Below are 21,503 nucleotides of genomic sequence, written 5' to 3'. Positions count from 1 at the left end.
AGTTTAGGGATAAAACACACTACCCGGCTTTTGCCGGCCGGGAAAAACTACTATACTACAGCATCAGTGTCGCTGCTCGAGTCTCGTCTCGCTCAGCTCGCTGAACTCAGCAGTTCCCGTGCTGCGCATGTGCAGTAACACTCAGGAAAAGCATTGTAACCTGCACGTGAGAGACGCATGCGCAGTACAGCCTGCGCGCCAGAAGTAGCTCGCCACTAGAAGAGCCGCGCAGGCGCAGTGGCGGTAAGCCGGAGTTGCGCACTTGTTGTAAGAGGAGGAGGAGTGTGACCGGGCTGCTGCTTGTTGTTGCTGTTGCTGCTGCTGCTGCTTGCGGATTACTGTGACCGTAGCCTGGTGGCCGCCTCTGATCGTGTTCGCCGATCCCTGCATGGAGAGTGGAGAATGGCTCCTTTCCCGGACGAGGTGGATGTGTTCACCGGGCCGCACTGGCGGATGAAGCAGCTGGTCGGGCGGTACTGTGATAAGGTACATTACACAGGGTGTGACAGGCCTGGCCGTGTGTGCGCGCTGTACCAGAGACCTACACTGCTGGCATCTGTAGTGTGACCAGTATGGGGTGTATCCCTGTCACAGACTGATTTATAGCTGTATATATATAATACACTGCACTGTGTGCGCCATATGCCCCTGCATTATGCGGCTGCGGCGTCACGGACTCGCTGTACTGAGTATAATGCAATGTATACACGCATACGTTTGCTACATCTATGCAAAATATACTTTTATGTCCAACAACTTACCTTACTAGGTACAGGCACGGTATATAGGTGTACCTGCAGGTGAGACAGTGGGGTACAGCCTGTGACAGTCTAGTTACAGTACTAGATACATGCACAGTATATAGGTGTACCTGCAGGTGAGACATTGGGCTACAGCCTGTGACAGTCTAGTTACAGTACTAGATACATGCACAGTATATAGGTGTACCTGCAGGTGAGACACTGGGCTACAGCCTGTGACAGTCTAGTTACAGTACTAGATACATGCACAGTATAAAGGTGTACCTGCAGGTGAGACATTGGGCTACAGCCTGTGACAGTCTAGTTACAGTACTAGATACATGCACAGTATATAGGTGTACCTGCAGGTGAGACATTGGGCTACAGCCTGTGACAGTCTAGTTACAGTACTAGATACATGCACAGTATATAGGTGTACCTGCAGGTGAGACATTGGGCTACAGCCTGTGACAGTCTAGTTCCAGTACTAGATACATGCACAGTATATAGGTGTACCTGCAGGTGAGACATTGGGCTACAGCCTGTGACAGTCTAGTTACAGTGCTAGATACATGCACAGTATATAGGTGTACCTGCAGGTGAGACATTGGGCTACAGCCTGTGACAGTCTAGTTCCAGTACTAGATACATGCACAGTATATAGGTGTACCTGCAGGTGAGACATTGGGCTACAGCCTGTGACAGTCTAGTTCCAGTACTAGATACATGCATAGTATATAGGTGTACCTGCAGGTGAGACATTGGGCTACAGCCTGTGACAGTCTAGTTACAGTACTAGATACATGCACAGTATATAGGTGTACCTGCAGGTGAGACATTGGGCTACAGCCTGTGACCGTCTAGTTCCAGTACTAGATACATGCACAGTATATAGGTGTACCTGCAGGTGAGACATTGGGCTACAGCCTGTGACAGTCTAGTTACAGTGCTAGATACATGCACAGTATATAGGTGTACCTGCAGGTGTGACATTGGGCTACAGCCTGTGACAGTCTAGTTCCAGTACTAGATACATGCACAGTATATAGGTGTACCTGCAGGTGAGACATTGGGCTACAGCCTGTGACAGTCTAGTTCCAGTACTAGATACATGCACAGTATATAGGTGTACCTGCAGGTGAGACATTGGGCTACAGCCTGTGACAGTCTAGTTACAGTGCTAGATACATGCACAGTATATAGGTGTACCTGCAGGTGTGACATTGGGCTACAGCCTGTGACAGTCTAGTTCCAGTACTAGATACATGCATAGTATATAGGTGTACCTGCAGGTGTGACATTGGGCTACAGCCTGTGACCATCTAGTTACAGTACTATAGGTGTACCTGCAGGTGAGACATTGGGCTGCAGCCTGTGACAGTCTAGTTCCAGTACTAGATACATGCATAGTATATAGGTGTACCTGCAGGTGTGACATTGGGCTACAGCCTGTGACCATCTAGTTACAGTACTATAGGTGTACCTGCAGGTGAGACATTGGGCTGCAGCCTGTGACAGTCTAGTTCCAGTACTAGATACATGCATAGTATATAGGTGTACCTGCAGGTGTGACATTGGGCTACAGCCTGTGACCATCTAGTTACAGTACTATAGGTGTACCTGCAGGTGAGACATTGGGCTACAGCCTGTGACAGTCTAGTTCCAGTACTAGATACATGCATAGTATATAGGTGTACCTGCAGGTGAGACATTGGGCTACAGCCTGTGACCATATTAATGGGCAGACTAGATGGGCCAAGTGGTTCTTATCTGCTGTCAAATTCTATGTTTCTATCTAGTTGCAGTACTATAGGTGTACCTGCAGGTGAGACATTGGGCTACAGTCTGTGACAGTCTAGTTACGTCCTGTATGTACATTTATAACAAAAGGTAATTAAGTAACAGGGTTATGTACTAGGGCATTTGGAAGTTATCCTTTCTCCTATTACTAATCAGTGGTACAATAATTGCCATATACTGTATATTACTAATAACTAATCTTATTGATTTGTGAAGTATAATGTCATTTTGACAGCTGTTTTCAATTTCAGAACCTGTAGCATCATCCTTCTTAACCCTTTTGAAACTTTTACCTTGTACCACTATCCAACCATAAACAGAGAGTCCTGGTTGTTACGCAAGATGCGGCACCAGCTGGAGCCTATGGGAGTTACCCATACAACTCCTTTGTTGTACCAGGTTCTATACAGCAAGTCTCACACATTCTCCCTGTGCCTAATTCAGTAAGGATCGCTTATGTGATTGTGCAAGCCAGGGAGGGAGGGGGGGGGGGGGGGGGGGGGATGTTGCCCCTTTTTCTGGGAGTGGTGAGGCCAAGAACTGCGTTGCGAGACGCAGTTTACTTGGCCTCGTAAGCTGCCCTGCGTCGGCAAGCCTAAGTAAGGTCAGGCTTACTCGGCTTGTCGCAGATGAACATCACGACTGATGATCGCAATGTTCACCACAGATGTGATCGCATCGCAAATGCAGGAAAGAGATGGCATGCACCACCTCCTGCATTTGCATTGCAAAGGATTACATCAGCTTTGCAATTGCAATCCTTACTGAATTATGTCCTCTGACCTCTGTGTCCATAATTGCGTGTTAGTCGCTAACAAATAAAGACAAGTCTATCTATCTATCTTTCTTTCTTTCTTTCTTTCTCAGCTTTTTACTTTGCAAGGATAATAGAGATTATGGGGTATATGCAATTGCGGTCGAATTGCCGCAAATGTCGAAAAACGGGGCATTTTCGACACACACAAAAAATTCGACAATGCAATACAGTACTTTTCGACAAAAAAAAACGTCTGTTTTAGATTCGACTTTTTGAAATTCGACAGTTGTCAAATTCGACAAGTCTGCAATGGTAAAAATGCGGTTTTTCGACTAAAGTATATTCAATTGAAGAATGTCGATTCGACAACAGTGCTTTTGGACAGTCATTTCGTCAATTTCAGTCCGCCTCATTTTGGTGGTGGAATCTAATTTTCTCTGACGTCCTAGTGGATGCTGGGACTCCGTAAGGACCATGGGGAATAGCGGCTCCGCAGGAGACAGGGCACAAAATAAAAGCTTAAGGATCAGGTGGTGTGCACTGGCTCCTCCCCCTATGACCCTCCTCCAAGCCTCAGTTAGATTTTTGTGCCCGGCCGAGAAGGGTGCAATCTAGGTGGCTCTCCTGAGCTGCTTAGAATAAAAGTTTAGTTTAGGTTTTTTTTATTTTCAGTGAGTCCTGCTGGCAACAGGCTCACTGCATCGTGGGACTAAGGGGAGAAGAAACGGACTCACCTGAGTGCAGAGTGGATCGGGTTTCTTAGGCTACTGGACATTAGCTCCAGAGGGACGATCACAGGTTCAGCCTGGATGGGTCACCGGAGCCGCGCCGCCGTCCCCCTTACAGAGCCAGAAGAGACGAAGAGGTCCGGTGAAATCGGCGGCAGAAGACATCCTGTCTTCAGACTAAGGTAGCGCACAGCACCGCAGCTGTGCGCCATTGCTCTCAGCACACTTCACACTCCGGTCACTGAGGGTGCAGGGCGCTGGGGGGGAGCGCCCTGAGACGCAATATAACAGTATATACCTTAGGTGGCAAAAAGAATACATCACATATAGCTCCTGGGCTATATGGATGTATTTTAACCCCTGCCATTTTTACACAAAAAAGCGGGAGATAAGGACGTCGTGAAGGGGCGGAGCCTATCTCCTCAGCACACAAGCGCCATTTTCCCTCACAGCTCCGCTGGAAGGACGGCTCCCTGACTCTCCCCTGCAGTCCTGCTTCAGAATCAGGGTAAAAAAGAGAAGGGGGGGCATTTTTGGCAGCAAATAACGATAATAACAGCAGCTATAAGGGAATAACACTTATATAAGGTTATCCCTATATATATATATATATATATATATATATATATATATATATATATATATAATATATATAGCGCTGGGTGTGTGCTGGCAGACTCTCCCTCTGTCTCTCCAAAGGGCTAAGTGGGGTCCTGTCCTCTATCAGAGCATTCCCTGTGTGTGTGCTGTGTGTCGGTACGCGTGTGTCGACATGTATGAGGAGGAAAATGATGTGGAGGCGGAGCAGTTGCCTGTGTTGGTGATGTCACCCCCTAGGGAGTCGACACCTGACTGGATGATTGTATTTAAACAATTAAGTGATAATGTCAGCAATTTGCAAAAAACTGTTGACGACATGAGACAGCCGGCAAATCAATTAGTGCCTGTCCAGGCGTCTCAGACACCGTCAGGGGCGCTAAAACGCCCGTTACCTCAGTGGGTCGACACAGACCCTGACACAGATACTGAGTCTAGTGTCGACGGTGACGAGACAAACGTAATGTCCAGTAGGGCCACACGTTACATGATCACGGCAATGAAAGAGGCATTGAACCTTTCTGACACTACAAGTACCACAAAGAAGGGTATTATGTGGGGTGTGAAAAAACTACCAATAGTTTTTCCTGAGTCAGAGGAAATAAATGAGGTGTGTGATAAAGCGTGGGTTTCCCCCGATAAAAAACAGCTAATTTCTAAAAAATTATTAGCATTATATCCCTTCCCGCCAGAGGTTAGGGCGCGTTGGGAAACACCCCCTAGGGTAGATAAGGCGCTCACACGTTTATCTAAACAAGTAGCGTTACCGTCTCCTGATACGGCCACCCTCAAAGAACCAGCTGATAGAAGGCTGGAAAATATCCTAAAAAGTATATACACACATACTGGTGTTATACTGCGACCAGCAATCGCCTCAGCCTGGATGTGCAGTGCTGGAGTCGCATGGTCGGATTCCCTGACTGAGAATATTGATACCCTGGATAGGGACAATATTTTGTTAACTATAGAACATTTAAAGGATGCATTACTATATATGCGTGATGCACAGAGGGATATTTGCACCCTGGCATCAAGAGTAAGTGCTATGTCCATCTCTGCTAGAAGAGCGTTATGGACGCGACAGTGGTCAGGGGATGCGGATTCCAAACGGCACATGGAAGTATTGCCGTATAAAGGGGAGGAGTTATTTGGGGCTGGTCTATCGGACCTGGTGGCCACGGCAACGGCTGGAAAATCCACCTTTTTACCCCAGGTCACTTCACATCAGCAGAAAAAGACACCGTCTTTTCAAACTCAGTCCTTTCGTTCCCATAAGTACAAGCGAGCAAAAGGCCACTCCTTTCTGCCCCGGGGCAGAGGAAGAGGAAAAAGACTGCACCATGCAGCCGCTTCCCAGGAGCAGAAGCCCTCCCCTGCTTCTGCCAAGTCTTCAGCATGACGCTGGGGCTTTACAAGCAGACTCAGATATGGTGGGGGCCCGTCTCAAGAATTTCAACGCGCAGTGGGCTCACTCGCAAGTGGATCCCTGGATTCTACAGGTAGTATCGCAGGGGTACAAACTGGAATTCGAGGCGTTTCCCCCTCGTCGGTTCCTGAAGTCTGCTTTACCAAAGTCTCCCTCCGACAGGGAGGCAGTTTTGGAAGCCATTCACAAGCTGTATTCCCAGCAGGTGATAATCAAGGTACCCCTCCTGCAACAAGGAAAGGGGTATTATTCCACGCTGTTTGTGGTACCGAAGCCGGACGGCTCGGTGAGACCAATTTTAAATCTGAAATCCTTGAACACTTACATAAAAAGGTTCAAATTCAAGATGGAGTCACTCAGAGCAGTGATAGCGAACCTGGAAGAAGGGGACTATATGGTGTCTCTGGACATCAAAGATGCTTATCTCCACGTCCCAATATACCCTTCTCACCAAGGGTACCTCAGGTTTGTAGTACAAAACTGTCATTATCAGTTTCAGACGCTGCCGTTTGGATTGTCCACGGCACCTCGGGTCTTTACCAAGGTAATGGCCAAAATGATGATTCTTCTACGAAGAAAAGGCATTTTAATTATCCCTTACTTGGACGATCTCCTGATAAGGGCAAGATCCAGGGAACAGTTAGAAGTCGGAGTAGCACTATCTCAGGTAGTGTTACGTCAGCACGGGTGGATTCTAAATATTCCAAAATCGCAGCTGATTCCAACGACACGTCTACTGTTCCTAGGAATGATTCTGGACACAGTCCAGAAGAAGGTGTTTCTCCCGGAGGAGAAGGCCAGGGAGTTATCCGAGCTAGTCAGGAACCTCCTAAAACCAGGCCAGGTCTCAGTGCATCAGTGCACGAGGGTCCTGGGAAAAATGGTGGCTTCTTACGAAGCGATTCCATTCGGAAGATTCCATGCAAGAACGTTTCAGTGGGATCTACTGGACAAATGGTCCGGATCGCATCTGCAGATGCATCAGCGGATAACCCTGTCGCCAAGGACAAGGGTGTCTCTCCTGTGGTGGCTGCAGAGTGCTCATCTACTAGAGGGCCGCAGATTTGGCATTCAGGATTGGATCCTGGTAACCACGGATGCCAGCCTGAGAGGCTGGGGAGCAGTCACACAGGGAAGGAATTTCCAGGGCTTGTGGTCAAGCATGGAAACATCTCTTCATATAAACATTCTGGAACTAAGGGCCATTTACAATGCCCTAAGTCAAGCAAAACCTCTGCTTCAGGGTCAGGCGGTGTTGATCCAATCGGACAACATCACGTCAGTCGCCCACGTAAACAGACAGGGCGGCACGAGAAGCAGGAGGGCAATGGCAGAAGCTGCAAGGATTCTTCGCTGGGCGGAAAATCATGTGATAGCACTGTCAGCAGTGTTCATTCCGGGAGTGGACAACTGGGAAGCAGACTTCCTCAGCAGACACGACCTTCACCCGGGAGAGTGGGGACTTCACCCAGAAGTCTTCCACCTGATTGTAAACCGTTGGGAAAAACCAAAGGTGGACATGATGGCGTCACGTCTAAACAAAAAACTGGACAGATATTGCGCCAGGTCAAGGGACCCTCAGGCAATAGCAGTGGACGCTCTGGTAACGCCGTGGGTGTACCAGTCAGTGTATGTGTTCCCTCCTCTGCCTCTCATACCAAAAGTACTGAGAATCATAAGAAGGAGAGGAGTAAGAACTATACTCGTGGTTCCGGATTGGCCAAGAAGGACTTGGTACCCGGAACTTCAAGAGATGCTCACGGACGAACCGTGGCCTCTACCTCTAAGAAAGGACCTGCTACTGCAGGGGCCTTGTCTGTTCCAAGACTTACCGCGGCTGCGTTTGACGGCATGGCGGTTGAACGCCGGATCCTGAGGGAAAAAGGCATTCCAGAAGAAGTCATTCCTACTCTGGTCAAAGCCAGGAAGGACGTAACCGCAAAACATTATCACCGCATTTGGCGTAAATATGTTGCGCGGTGTGAGGCCAAGAAGGCCCCTACAGAGGAATTTCAACTGGGTCGTTTCCTTCATTTCCTGCAAACAGGACTGTCTATGGGCCTAAAATTAGGGTCCATTAAGGTTCAAATTTCGGCCCTGTCGATTTTCTTCCAGAAAGAACTGGCTTCAGTACCTGAAGTTCAGACATTTGTGAAAGGGGTGCTGCACATACAGCCTCCTTTTTGTGCCTCCAGTGGCACCTTGGGATCTCAATGTGGTGTTGAGTTTTCTAAAGTCACATTGGTTTGAACCACTTTCCACTGTGGACTTAAAATATCTCACATGGAAGGTGTCGATGCTGTTAGCCTTGGCTTCAGCCAGGCGTGTGTCAGAATTGGCGGCTTTATCATATAAAAGCCCTTACTTAATTTTTCATTCTGACAGGGCGGAATTGAGGACTCGTCCTCAATTTCTACCTAAGGTGGTTTCTGCATTTCACATGAACCAACCTATTGTGGTACCTGCGGCTACCAGGGACTTAGAGGACTCTAAGTTGCTTGACGTTGTCAGGGCCTTGAAAATATGTTTCCAGGACGGCTGGAGTCAGAAAATCTGACTCGCTGTTTATCCTGTATGCACCCAACAAGCTGGGTGCTCCTGCTTCTAAGCAGACGATTGCTCGTTGGATTTGTAGTACAATTCAGCTTGCACATTCTGTGGCAGGATTGCCACAGCCAAAATCAGTAAAAGCCCATTCCACAAGGAAAGTGGGCTCATCTTGGGCGGCTGCCCGAGGGGTCTCGGCTTTACAACTTTGCCGAGCAGCTACTTGGTCAGGGGCAAACACGTTTGCTAAATTCTACAAATTTGATACCCTGGCTGAGGAGGACCTGGAGTTCTCTCATTCGGTGCTGCAGAGTCATCCGCACTCTCCCGCCCGTTTGGGAGCTTTGGTATAATCCCCATGGTCCTTACGGAGTCCCAGCATCCACTAGGACGTCAGAGAAAATAAGATTTTACTTACCGATAAATCTATTTCTCGTAGTCCGTAGTGGATGCTGGGCGCCCATCCCTAGTGCGGATTGTCTGCAATACTTGTATATAGTTATTGTTACAAAAATTCGGGTTATTATTGTTGTGAGCCATCTTTTCAGAGGCTCCTTTGCGTTTATCATACTGTTAACTGGGTTCAGATCACAAGTTGTACGGTGTGGCTGGTATGAGTCTTACCCGGGATTCAATATCCTTCCTTATGTTTACACATGGGACCCCTTTCCCCGAATGCCGGGACCCCACGTGACTCCTGTGACAGAGGGTCTCCTGACTCCTGTCACAGAGGGTCCCTTCAGCCAATCAGAGAGCGCCACGTCGTGGCACTCTCCTGATTGGCTGTGCGCGTCTGATCTGTCAGACGGCACATGCCGCTCCATTATCTTCAATGGTGGGAACTTTGCGGTCAGCGGTGAGGTTACAGTGTTTACACATGGGACCCCTTTCAGTGCGTGGTCCGGGTAATGCGGTTTGTTTTTTCGCCAAGTACGTGGATTGTCTGACTGTCGAATTGTGTCGAATTAAAAAACGGTCGAATTCCAGCGGGTATTCAACCGCAATTGCATATACCCCTATATATACAGTACATACATTGCATTACATTAGTTTGCTAAGTATGTTCTTTTACAATGTTAACTCTGTTCCTTATAACTTCTTTTGTGTTTATAAAATAGCAGGAATCTTTTAAGGTGCAAAGAAATGATGATGATGATGTATGCTAGTGTGATATCTGTGTTTACTCTGTACGTGTGTCTATATGTATGTGTAGGGAGAAAGAATTGCAAGATGGCTGGCAAAGCATGGAGTAAGAGGGGTAAGGTGGCAGATGGGAGAGCAGGCCTCTGTTGTATAGGTAATTGTACCGATGGTGTAGTACAGCATTAGTAGTAATATTGCAGGCAAATACTGGAGAGAATGCGGCTAGACGCTAGAGGTTAAACAGTGCATCCGGAAAGTATTCGCAGCGTTTCACTTTTTCCACATTTTGTTATGTTACAGCCTTATTCTGAAATGGAATACATTTTTCTCTAACGTCCTAAGTGGATGCTGGGGACTCCGTAAGGACCATGGGGAATAGCGGCTCCGCAGGAGACTGGGCACATCTAAAGAAAGCTTTAGGACTATCTGGTGTGCACTGGCTCCTCCCCCAAGCCTCAGTTAGATCTTTGTGCCCGAACGAGAAGGGTACACACTAGGGGCTCTCCTGAGCTTCTTAGTGAAAGTTTTAGTTTAGGTTTTTTATTTTCAGTGAGACCTGCTGGCAACAGGCTCACTGCATCGAGGGACTAAGGGGAGAAGAAGCGAACTCACCTGCGTGCAGAGTGGATTGGGCTTCTTAGGCTACTGGACATTAGCTCCAGAGGGACGATCACAGGCCCAGCCTGGATGGGTCCCAGAGCCGCGCCGCCGGCCCCCTTACAGAGCCAGAAGGCAGAAGAGGTCCGGAAAATCGGCGGCAGAAGACGTCCTGTCTTCAACATGGTAGCGCACAGCACTGCAGCTGTGCGCCATTGCTCTCAACACACTTCACACTCCGGTCACTGAGGGTGCAGGGCGCTGGGGGGGTGCACCCTGAGACGCAATAAAAAACACCTTGGATGGCAAAAAATGCATCACATATAGCTCCTGGGCTATATGGATGCATTTAACCCCTGCCAGAATACATAGAAAAACGGGAGATAAGGCCGCCGATAAGGGGGCGGAGCTTATCTCCTCAGCACACTGGCGCCATTTTCCCTCACAGCTCCGTTGGAGGGAAGCTCCCTGTCTCTCCCCTGCAGTCACTACACTACAGAAAGGGTTAAAAAAGAGAGGGGGGGCACTAATTACGCGCAGTATTAAAGATACAGCAGCTATAAGGGGAAAAACACTTATATAAGGTTATCCCTGTATATATATATATATATATATATATATATATATATATATATATATATATATATATATATATAGCGCTCTGGTGTGTGCTGACAAACTCTCCCTCTGTCTCCCCAAAGGGCTAGTGGGGTCCTGTCCTCTATCAGAGCATTCCCTGTGTGTGTGCTGTATGTCGGTACGTTTGTGTCGACATGTATGAGGAGAAAAATGATGTGGAGACGGAGCAGATTGCCTGTAATAGTGATGTCACCCCCTAGGGGGTCGACACCTGAGTGGATGAACTGTTGGAAGGAATTACGTGACAGTGTCAGCTCTGTATAAAAGACAGTGGTTGACATGAGACAGCCGGCTACTCAGCTTGGGCCTGTCCAGACGTCTCATAGGCCGTCGGGGGCTCTAAAGCGCCCGTTACCTCAGATGGCAGATATAGACGCCGACACGGATACTGACTCCAGTGTCGACGGTGAAGAGACAAATGTGACTTCCAGTAGGGCCACACGTTACATGATTGAGGCAATGAAAAATGTTTTACACATTTCTGATAATACGAGTACCACCAAAAAGGGGTATTATGTTCGGTGAGGAAAAACTACCTGTAGTTTTCCTGAATCTGAGAAATTAAATGAGGTGTGTGATGATGCGTGGTTTTCCCCCGATAACAACTGATAATTTCTAAAATGTTATTGGCATTATATCCTTTCCCGCCAGAGGTTAGGGTGCGTTGGGAAACACCCCCTAGGGTGGATAAAGCGCTCACACGCTTGTAAGGGCTCTACCCTCTCCTGAGATGGCCGCCCTTAAGGATCCTGCTGATAGAAAGCAGGAGGGTATCCTAAAATGTATTTACACACATACTGGTGTTATACTGCGACCAGCAATCGCCTCAGCCTGGATGTGCAGTGCTGGGTTGGCGTGGTCGGATTCCCTGACTAAAAATATTGATACCCTAGATAGGGACAGTATATTTTTGCCTATAGAGCATTTAAAAGATGCATTTCTATATATGCGTGATGCACAGCGGAATATTTGCCGACTGGCATCAAGTCTAAGTGCGTTGTCCATTTCTACCAGTAGAAGGTTATGGACACGTCAGTGGTCAGGTGATGCGTATTCCAAACGGCATTTGGAAGTATTACCTTATTAAGGGGAGGAGTTATTTGGGGTCGGTCTTTCAGACCTGGTGGCCACGGCAACAGCTGGGAAATCCACGTTTGTACCCCAGGTCGCCTCTCAACATGAGAAGACGCCGTATTATCAGGCGCAGTCTTTTCGTGGACAAGCGGGCAAAAGGTTCCTCATTTCTGCCCCGTGACAGAGGGAGAGGAAAAAGGCTGCAGAAATCAGCCAGTTCCCAGGAACAGAAACCCTCTCCCGCCTCTGCCAAGCCCTCAGTATGACGCTGGGGCTTTACAAGCAGAATCAGGCACGGTGGGGGGCCCGTCTCAATGAATTTCAGCGCGCAGTGGGCTCACTCGCAAGTAGACCCCTGGATCCTTCAGGTGATATCTCAGGGGTACAAATTAGAATTCGAGACGTCTCCCCCTCGCCGTTTCCTAAAGTCGGCTTTACCGATGTCTCCTTCTGACAGGGAGACAGTTTTGGAAGCCATTCACAAGCTGTATTCCCAGCAGGTGATAATCAAGGTACCCCTCCTGCAACAGGGAACGGGGTATTATTCCACACTGTTGTGGTACCGAAGCCGGACGGCTCGGTGAAACCGATTCTAAATCTAAAATCTTTGAACACTTACATACAGAGGTTCAAATTCAAGATTGAGTCACTCAGAGTAGTGATTGCGAACCTGGAAGAAGGGGACTACATGATGTCTCGGGACATCAAGGATGCTTACCTTCATGTCAAAATTTACCCTTCTCATCAAGGGTACCTCAGGTTTATGGTACAGAACTGTCACTATCAGTTCAGACGCTGCCGTATGGATGGTCCATGGCACCCCGGGTCTTTACCAAGGTAATGGCCGAAATGATGATATTCCTTCGAAGGAAGGGAATTTTAGTTATCCCTTACTTGGACGATTCCCTGATAAGGGTAAGATCCAGGGAACAGTTGGAGGTCGGTGTAGCACTATCTCAGGTAGTGTTGCGGCAGCACGATTGGATTCTCAATATTCCAAAATCGCAGCTGGTTCCGACGACTTGTCTTCTGTTCCTAGGGATGATCCTGGACACAGTCCAGAAAAAGGTGTTTCTCCCGGAGGAGAAAGCCAGGGAGTTATCCGAGCTAGTCAGGAACCTCCTAAAACCGAGCCAAGTCTCAGTGCATCAATGCACAAGGGTTCTGGGTAAAATGGTGGCTTCCTACGAAGCAATCCCATTCGGCAGATTCCACGCAAGAACTTTCCAGTGGGACCTGCTGGACAAATGGTCCGGGTCGCATCTTCAGATGCATCAGCGGATAACCCTGTCACCAAGGACAAGGGTGTCCCTCCTGTGGTGGTTGCAGAGTGCTCATCTTCTAGAGGGCCGCAGATTCGGCATTCAGGACTGGGTCCTGGTGACCACGGATGCCAGCCTGCGAGGCTGGGGAGCAGTCACACAGGAAAGGAATATCCAGGGCTTATGGTCAAGCCTGGAGACATCACTTCACATAAATATCCTGAAGCTAAGGGCCATTTACAATGCTCTAAGCTTAGCAAGACCTCTGCTTCAAGGTCAGCCGGTGTTGATCCAGTCGGACAACATCACGGCAGTCACCCACGTAAACAGACAGGGTGGCACAAGAAGCAGGAGGGCAATGGCAGAAGCTGCAAGGATTCTTCGCTGGGCGGAAAATCATGTGATAGCACTGTCAGCAGTATTCATTCCGGGAGTGGACAACTGGGAAGCAGACTTCCTCAGCACGACCTCCACCCGGGAGAGTGGGGACTTCACCCAGAAGTCTTCCACATGATTATAAACCGTTGGGAAAAACTCGACAGGTATTGCGCCAGGTCAAGGGACCCTCAGGCAATAGCTGTAGACGCTCTGGTAACACCGTGGGTGTACCAGTCAGTGTATGTGTTCCCTCCTCTGCCTCTCATACCCAAGGTACTGAGATTGATAAGATGGAGAGGAGTAAGCACTATATTCGTGGCTCCGGATTGGCCAAGAAGGACTTGGTAACCGGAACTTCAAGAGATGCTCACGGAGGATCCGTGGCCTCTACCTCTAAGAAGGGACCTGCTCCAGCAAGGACCCTGTCTGTTCCAAGACTTACCGCGGCTGCGTTTGACGGCATGGCGGTTGAACGCCGGATCCTGAAGGAAAAAAGGCATTCCGGATGAAGTCATCCCTATCCTGATCAAAGCCAGGAAGGATGTAACCGCAAAACATTATCACCGCATTTGGCGAAAATATGTTGCGTGGTGCGAGGCCAGTAAGGCCCGACGGAGGAAATTCAACTGGGTCGATTCCTACATTTCCTGCAAACAGGAGTGTCTATGGGCCTGAAATTGGGGTCCATTAAGGTTCAAATTTCGGCCCTGTCAATTTTCTTCCTAAAAGAACTAGCTTCAGTCCCTGAAGTTCAGACGTTTGTAAAAGGGGTACTGCATATACAGCCTCCTTTTGTGCCTCCAGTGGCACTTTGGGATCTCAATGTAGTTTTTGGGTTCCAAAAGTCACATTGGTTTGAACCACTTAAATCTGTGGAGTTAAAATATCTCACATGGAAAGTGGTCATGCTGTTGGCCCTGGCCTGGGCCAGGCGCGTGTCAGAATTGGCGGCTTTGTCCTGTGGAAGCCCTTATCTGATTTTCCATTCGGACAGGGCGGAATTGAGGACTCGTCCTCAGTTTCTCCCTAAGGTGGTTTCAGCGTTTCACCTGAACCAACCTATTGTGGTGCCTGCGGCTACTAGGGACTTGGAGGACTCCAAGTTGCTAGACGTTGTCAGGGCCCTGAAAATATGTTTCCAGGACAGCTGGAGTCAGGAAAACTGACTCGCTGTTTATCCTGTATGCACCCAACAAGCTGGGTGCTCCTGCTTCTAAGCAGACTATTGCACGTTGGATTTGTAGTACAATTCAGCTTGCACATTCTGTGGCAGGCCTGCCACAGCCAAAAATCTGTAAATGCCCACTCCACAAGGAAGGTGGGCTCATCTTGGGCGGCTGCCCGAGGGGTCTCGGCTTTACAACTTTGCCGAGCAGCTACTTGGTCAGGAGCAAATACGTTTGTAAAATTCTACAAAATTGATACCCTGGCTGAGGAGGACCTGGAGTTCTCTCATTTGGTGCTGCAGTCATCCGCACTCTCCCGCCCGTTTGGGAGCTTTGGTATAATCCCCATGGTCCTTACGGAGTCCCCAGCATCCACTTAGGACGTTAGAGAAAATAAGAATTTACATACCGATAATTCTATTTCTCGTAGTCCGTAGTGGATGCTGGGCGCCCATCCCAAGTGCGGATTGTCTGCAATACTTGTACATAGTTATTGTTACCAAAAAATCGGGTTATTGCTGTAGTGAGCCATCTTTTCTAGAGGCTCCTCTGTTATCATGCTGTTAACTTGGTTCAGATCACAAGTTGTACGGTGTGATTGGTGTGGCTGGTATGAGTCTTACCCGGGATTCAAGATCCTTCCTTATTGTGTACGCTCGTCCGGGCACAGTATCCTAACTGAGGCTTGGAGGAGGGTCATAGGGGGAGGAGCCAGTGCACACCAGATAGTCCTAAAGCTTTCTTTAGATGTGCCCAGTCTCCTGCGGAGCCGCTATTCCCCATGGTCCTTACGGAGTCCCCAGCATCCACTACGGACTACGAGAAATAGAATTATCGGTAAGTAAATTCTTATTTTTTTTCCCCTCAAAATTCTACACACCATACCCCATAATTATAACGTGAAATAAGGTTTTTTTTGAAATTTTTGCAAATTTACTAAGAATAAAAAAAACTAAGAAATCACATGTACATAAGTATTCACAGCCTTTGCTCAATACTTTGATGCACCTTTGGCAGCAATTACAGCCTCAAGTCTTTTTGAAAATGATGCCACAAGCTTGGCACACCTATTTTATGGCAGTTATGTCCAACCCTCTTTGTAGCACATCTCAAGCTCCATCAGGATGGATGAGAAGCATCTGTGCTCTGGCTGGGCCACTCAAGGACATTCACAGAGTTGTCCTGAAGCCATGCCTTTGATATCTTGGCTGTGTGCTTTGGATCGTTGTCCTGCTGAAAGAATAACCATCGCCCCAGTTTGAGGTCGAGCGCTCTGGAGCAGGTTTTCATCCAGGATATCTCTGTACATCGCTGCATTCATCTTTCCTTCTATCCTGACTAGTCTCCCAGTTCCTGCCGCTGAAAAACATCCCCACAGCATGATGCTGCCATCACCATGCTTCACTATAGGGATGGTATTGGCCTGGTGATGAGCGGTGCCTGGTTTCCTCCAAACATGATGCCTGGCATTCAGGCCAAAGAGTTCAATCTTTGTCTCATCAGACCAGAGAATTTTGTTTCTCATGATCCAAGAGTCCTTCAGGCAAACTCCAGATGGGTTGCTATGTGCTTTTTACTAAGGAGTGGCTTCCGTCTGGCCACTCTACCATACAGGCCTGATTAGTGGATTGCTGCAGAGATGCAGCAATCCACTACTGGAAGGTTCTCCTCTCTCCACAGAGGAATGCTGTAGTTCTGACAGTGACCATCGGGTTCTTGGTCACCTCCCTGACTAGGGCCCTTCTCGCCTGATCGTTCAGTGTGTCCAGCCAGCCAGCTCTGGGAAGAGTCCTGGTGGTTCCGAACTTCTTCCATTTACGGATGATGGAGGCCACTGTGCTCATTGGGACCTTCAAAGCAGCAGATATTTTTCTGTACCCTTCTCCAGATTTGTGCCTCGAGACAATCCTGTCTCGGGGGTCTACAGACAATGCCTTCGACTTCATGCTTGGTTTGTGCTTAGACATTTCACTGTCGAGTGTGGGACCTTATATAGACAGGTGTGTGCCTTTCCAAATCATGTCCAATCAACTGAATTTACCACAGGTGGACTACAATTAAGCTGTAGGTACATCTCAAGGATGATCAGTGGAAACAATGCAAAGGTTGTAAATATTTATGTACATGTGATTTCTTAGTTTTTTATTTTTAATACATTTGCAAAAATCTGAAAACTTTTCCGTTATGGGGTATTGTGTGTAAAATTTTGAGGGGGGAAAATTTATTTATTCCATTTTGAAATAAGGCTGTAACATAACATAAAATGTGGAAAAAGTGAAGCGCTGTGAATACTTTACAGATGCACTGTATATTGGGTGCTATAGAATTCAGGACAGTATAGGGTTAAATATTGCAGAAATGTAAATAGAGTTAAGGGTTATTGCAGAGTAATTTATAATTGCCAATATTGCAGTCAGGGATGACAGTTTAATATTGCAGAATAGTATTAATCAGTGTAAGGATTAATCTGTTTATTTCAGATATACGGTATATAACTACTGTAATGTAGATTAGTGTTATTACACAACCAAGTAAGGTATGGGTATTCTATGCATCTGGCAATAGTCTATAGTAGCGCAGAATACCTTGCAGCCAGTGTGCCTGAGGTGAAGAGTCTGGGTACTGGGGACAGGTTAGTATTTCTGTAAGTTGTGGTGATAAAGAGCAGGGAGAAGGAGTGGAAGATGTGTTGAGGCCTATAAAGCCTTATGGGCCCTACACACTGGTTAATTCCAGTGAAAGATAGATGAACGATCTTGTTCATTAATGAACGAGATACCGTTCATATCTTTCAGTGTGTAGGCTCGCTAGTGCCGGCTCGTTTAAACATGCAGGCCAATATGGACAATATCGTCCATATTAGCATGCAGGGTGATAGGGGAGTGAAGAAACTTTTGCTTAGTAATGCCAGATAGGAGATTGGAAAACATCAAAACTGACAGCTTTTGCCATTTCACATTTAATGGTGAATGCAGCGTTAAAAGTTAATTGCATATTCAATGGCAAAGTTTTATAGCCAAACTATATTGTATGTTCTTCATCTACGGCCCAAGGATTTTCAACGTGTTGACTTTCCATGACCCTTCGCTAACCCAGGCATCGGCAGAATGGTGAATTGTCCCGATACCTGCCAGCATTGCAAAGTGTTGCCTTTATTGTGAACGGTGACATGAAAGAAGTAAATGCCTAAGAGTCCTTCAGATAAATAAGGCTTTATAGGAATTTGTTAGGAGGTTGGGTACATACTCTATTCTGTGAACAAAATCTCCTATATAATAGCCCTATTCTGTGACCTTGTGATTCATTTGCTAACGCTGGGCGGAGTCACAACAGTGGGCGGAGTTAGTCAAATGAGTCACAGAGATCTGGCCAAATCTACAGGAGACTAGGAGCAGAAGCAGATAGCATGGGCATTGGGCATGTCACAGGCAGGGGTGCAGACCTCCCAGCTTTCTGCAGGAGCTTTCTCCAGGCAGAAGGAAGGAAACACACTCGGCGAAAAGGGGGCGTGGCTTCACGGGAGGGTCCCCGTTTTCGTCAGTGAGGGAGCATGCGCAGCGCTCTGTGAGCTGCTGGCATGCTCCCAGGGGCTGATTATGAGTCTGGGGGGCCCAAGGCACTTGAGACAGGGGAGCCCTATCTCATTGCTGTGCCTGCTGGGGGTTGGGGGCGTGGCCTAATCGTGGCCCGCGCGGCCACGCCCCCTTATGCAAATTCCGAATTTGTTTTTTTTTTATGGGATTTTGGCCCCTCAGCTAGGGCTAAATCCAGAGGGGGTGGTCGCTCCCCCTTACACACCCGCACAGGGAGTAGAAAGCAGGGAGACTGCTGCCTCCCTGCAACACCACAGACCTGCCAATATGCAGCAGCGTGTGCTGACTGTAGCACAATGCTGCCGCTGTTGCTGGCAGGACGGGGGGGGGGGGGGGGGGGGCTTCTGAGCTGGGACAGAGCTACTCCAGCCGGGGGGCCCCCTAAAACTGTGGGGCCAACGGTACGTATCCCCTGCCCCCCCCCCCCCCCCTTAATCCGGCTCTGCTGCTGGAACCCCCCCCCATTAATCCGTACCCCCTGATGCCCCCTCTCCCTCTGTCTCCACTATTCACCGCTGCTCTGCTAAGCAGAACAGCGAGTACAGGAGCTTTCCAAATGCCCCCCCCCCACCGCCGGACACTGCGACCCGCGGGTGGGACAGCGGGACAGACCCCAAAAAATGGGACTGTCCCGCGAAAATCTGGACATTTGGGAGGTATGGGGTTGTGTGAGGGGTATGTCATACAGACAGATGGGCACCGGCTCACTGTGTGCTTGACCCCCCACATCGGCATACTCAGCAGGGTCTCTCTGGTGCAGAGGAGCGTCACTTTCTGGCACACTCCACGCTTCTTAGCTGCAGTTTTGTGGGGCACCTGCCGCTGTGCAGGTTCCATACTGCCTCTGTTATCTCCAGCCCCGGCAACCCCACCGCTAGCTGCAGCGCTGCCACCCGCAGTGGAGTGCGCCCAGCTCATTCACACACTTTAGCTGGCGGGTAGCGCTGCAGAAATCCGAGCTGCTTGCAGGCTCTGACCCACTCCTCCCTCCAGCCGCAGCGTCTCCTGGGAGCTAACCAGTCACTCCCAGTCTCCCCTTACCACAGTGCCCGGAAGCCGTGAGGTCCGCGCCACGTGCATGCTATGACTCCCTCCAGCCGCAGCATCTCCAGGGGGCTAACCAGTCATTTCCAGTCTCACCTTACCACAGTGCCCGGCAGCTGCGCGAGGTCTGCGGTGTGTGACTGAGGAGGGGGGGGGGGATGCGGACGAGCAGAGAAAGCAGGACTCCAGCCTGAGAGAGTCAGCCATGCCAAGTCTCCAGCAGCAGCAGATCCCAACAGGTTGGAGTGGAACAGCAGCAGCCAGCAGCAGTGACTCCGGTAAGACACATCTGTCTGTCACCACTGTTTTGTCCCTAATACCAATCTCTCCCGTGCCCTGTGTTCTGTCATGTCCCTGTCACCCCTGGCCTTGCCCTGCCACCCTTATCCTGGCCCTTTCACCCTTATCCTGGCCCTGTCACCCTTATGCTAGCCCTGTTACCCCTATCCTGGCCCTGTCACCCCTGTGCTTGCCCTGTCAACCCTATACTGGCCCCGTCACCCATGTCCTGGTCCTGCCGCCCCTACCCTGGCCCTGTCACCCCTATCCTGTCCCTATCATTTCTGTCCTGGCCCTGTCACCCCTGTCCTGGCCCTGTCACCCCTGTCCTGGCACCGTCACCCCTGTCCTGGCCCTGTTACTGCATACCCTCCAACTACCTTTTATGGCATGTACAGTACCCGCAGCGCCTCCAGACCTCTCCCCAATGCACCACACCTCCGCACCTTCCCCTCCACCACAAGCGGCACTTCACCCCTCCCCCACATGCTGTGCCTCCAGACCCCCTACACCACCCGTGGCTCCCACTCCTCCACCCCTTCACCACCCACAGCACCTCCAGGCCCCTTCCACCATTCACCCCCCTTATATGTCTTCCCCCCCACACCTGCCCCCCTCCATCCGCAGCATCTGCAGACACCCTCCTCCATCAGCGGTCCCCCCCACACCCACCCCTCCCCCACCAATGGCACCCCCGCACCTGCCCCTCCACCACCTGCAGCACCTCCGGACCTCCTTTCCCATCCGCCGCAACACCCGTACCTGCCCCTACCCATGGGCCTGCTGTCCCCTACCCAACCCCCGCCACTCCCGTCCCTTCCCATCCCACAGCACCTCCGGAACCCTTCACCCATCCACAACATCCCCACACCTGCCCCTCTCCCACCCGTGGCACCCCTGCCCCTCCCCCACCTGCAGTGCCTCCGGACCCCTCCCCCATCTGCATCCCCCACTCCTCTGCCCCTCCCCCACACGCAGCACCTCCCGAACCTTCCCCATCCAGGCCCCACCCCCACTTCTGCCTCCCCTCCACCCGCAGCATCTACAGACACCATCCGCAGTCCCCCCCGCACCCGCTACATTCTGTACATCGTGCCCTGCAGGTGCTGTTCACGCCGTCGCAAGGGGCTGCGCCTCCTTCACCATCGCACGCCCTTTCATTGTGCAATATTTAACCACTAACAAACGAATGCAGGTAATACTCCATATAATACAAATATTAAACCCCAGAAAGGCATGCAAGGGTTAAGGGGGCGTAGCCCCTTGCGACGGTGTGAAGAGCGCCCGTAGGGCGCGATGAAGCACCTAGTATGTTTTATATGTAGCAGTTCCGTTCCCAGTACAAGATGTTGGCATTCCGTGTGGAACATGATTGGGTTCTGATTAAGAGTCCTGCCTACAGTATGTATCTAGTCTAGACATCGTTACATCTTCTATCCATGATCATTTAAGGTCCTATTTTTTTTTTTTTTTTTTTTTTTTTTTTTGCATCATTGGACATATTAAGATGCTCAGATTACACTGCTACCACGGCAGTAATAACCAAAACGATGATACAGCAATATAACTATTTTCACTGCTGCGGTGTATTTGGACTTCGTGTTCCCATGACACAGTAATTTATGTGGTAGGCGTTCAAATCAAGGAGCCAGCAGGATCCTTTATGGAGCATGGCATGCAAAGAGATGCACTCCTAAAACCAGAGCAGGCCCAGTAAAACAGAGAAAGTAAGA

The 21,503-nt window shown here is 49.3% G+C and overlaps 1 protein-coding gene across 1 annotated transcript in view; it reads left to right on the top strand.

Annotated features, from left to right (window-relative positions):
* The first annotated feature begins 220 nt into the window (after nucleotides 1-220).
* The window catches only part of FBXL5 (F-box and leucine rich repeat protein 5), a 107,220-nt gene continuing 85,937 nt past the window's right edge, over nucleotides 221-21,503 (top strand). The window contains exon 1 of the mRNA XM_063921178.1: nucleotides 221-486. Coding sequence (XP_063777248.1) covers nucleotides 403-486 — 84 coding nt within the window. The 5' untranslated portion in view covers nucleotides 221-402. The remainder of the gene's footprint in view (nucleotides 487-21,503) is intronic.

The sequence above is a fragment of the Pseudophryne corroboree genome, chromosome 1 (assembly GCF_028390025.1).
Source record: "Pseudophryne corroboree isolate aPseCor3 chromosome 1, aPseCor3.hap2, whole genome shotgun sequence".
NCBI classification, from domain to species: Eukaryota; Metazoa; Chordata; class Amphibia; order Anura; family Myobatrachidae; genus Pseudophryne; species Pseudophryne corroboree.
This window is presented reverse-complemented; position numbering and strand designations above follow the sequence as displayed.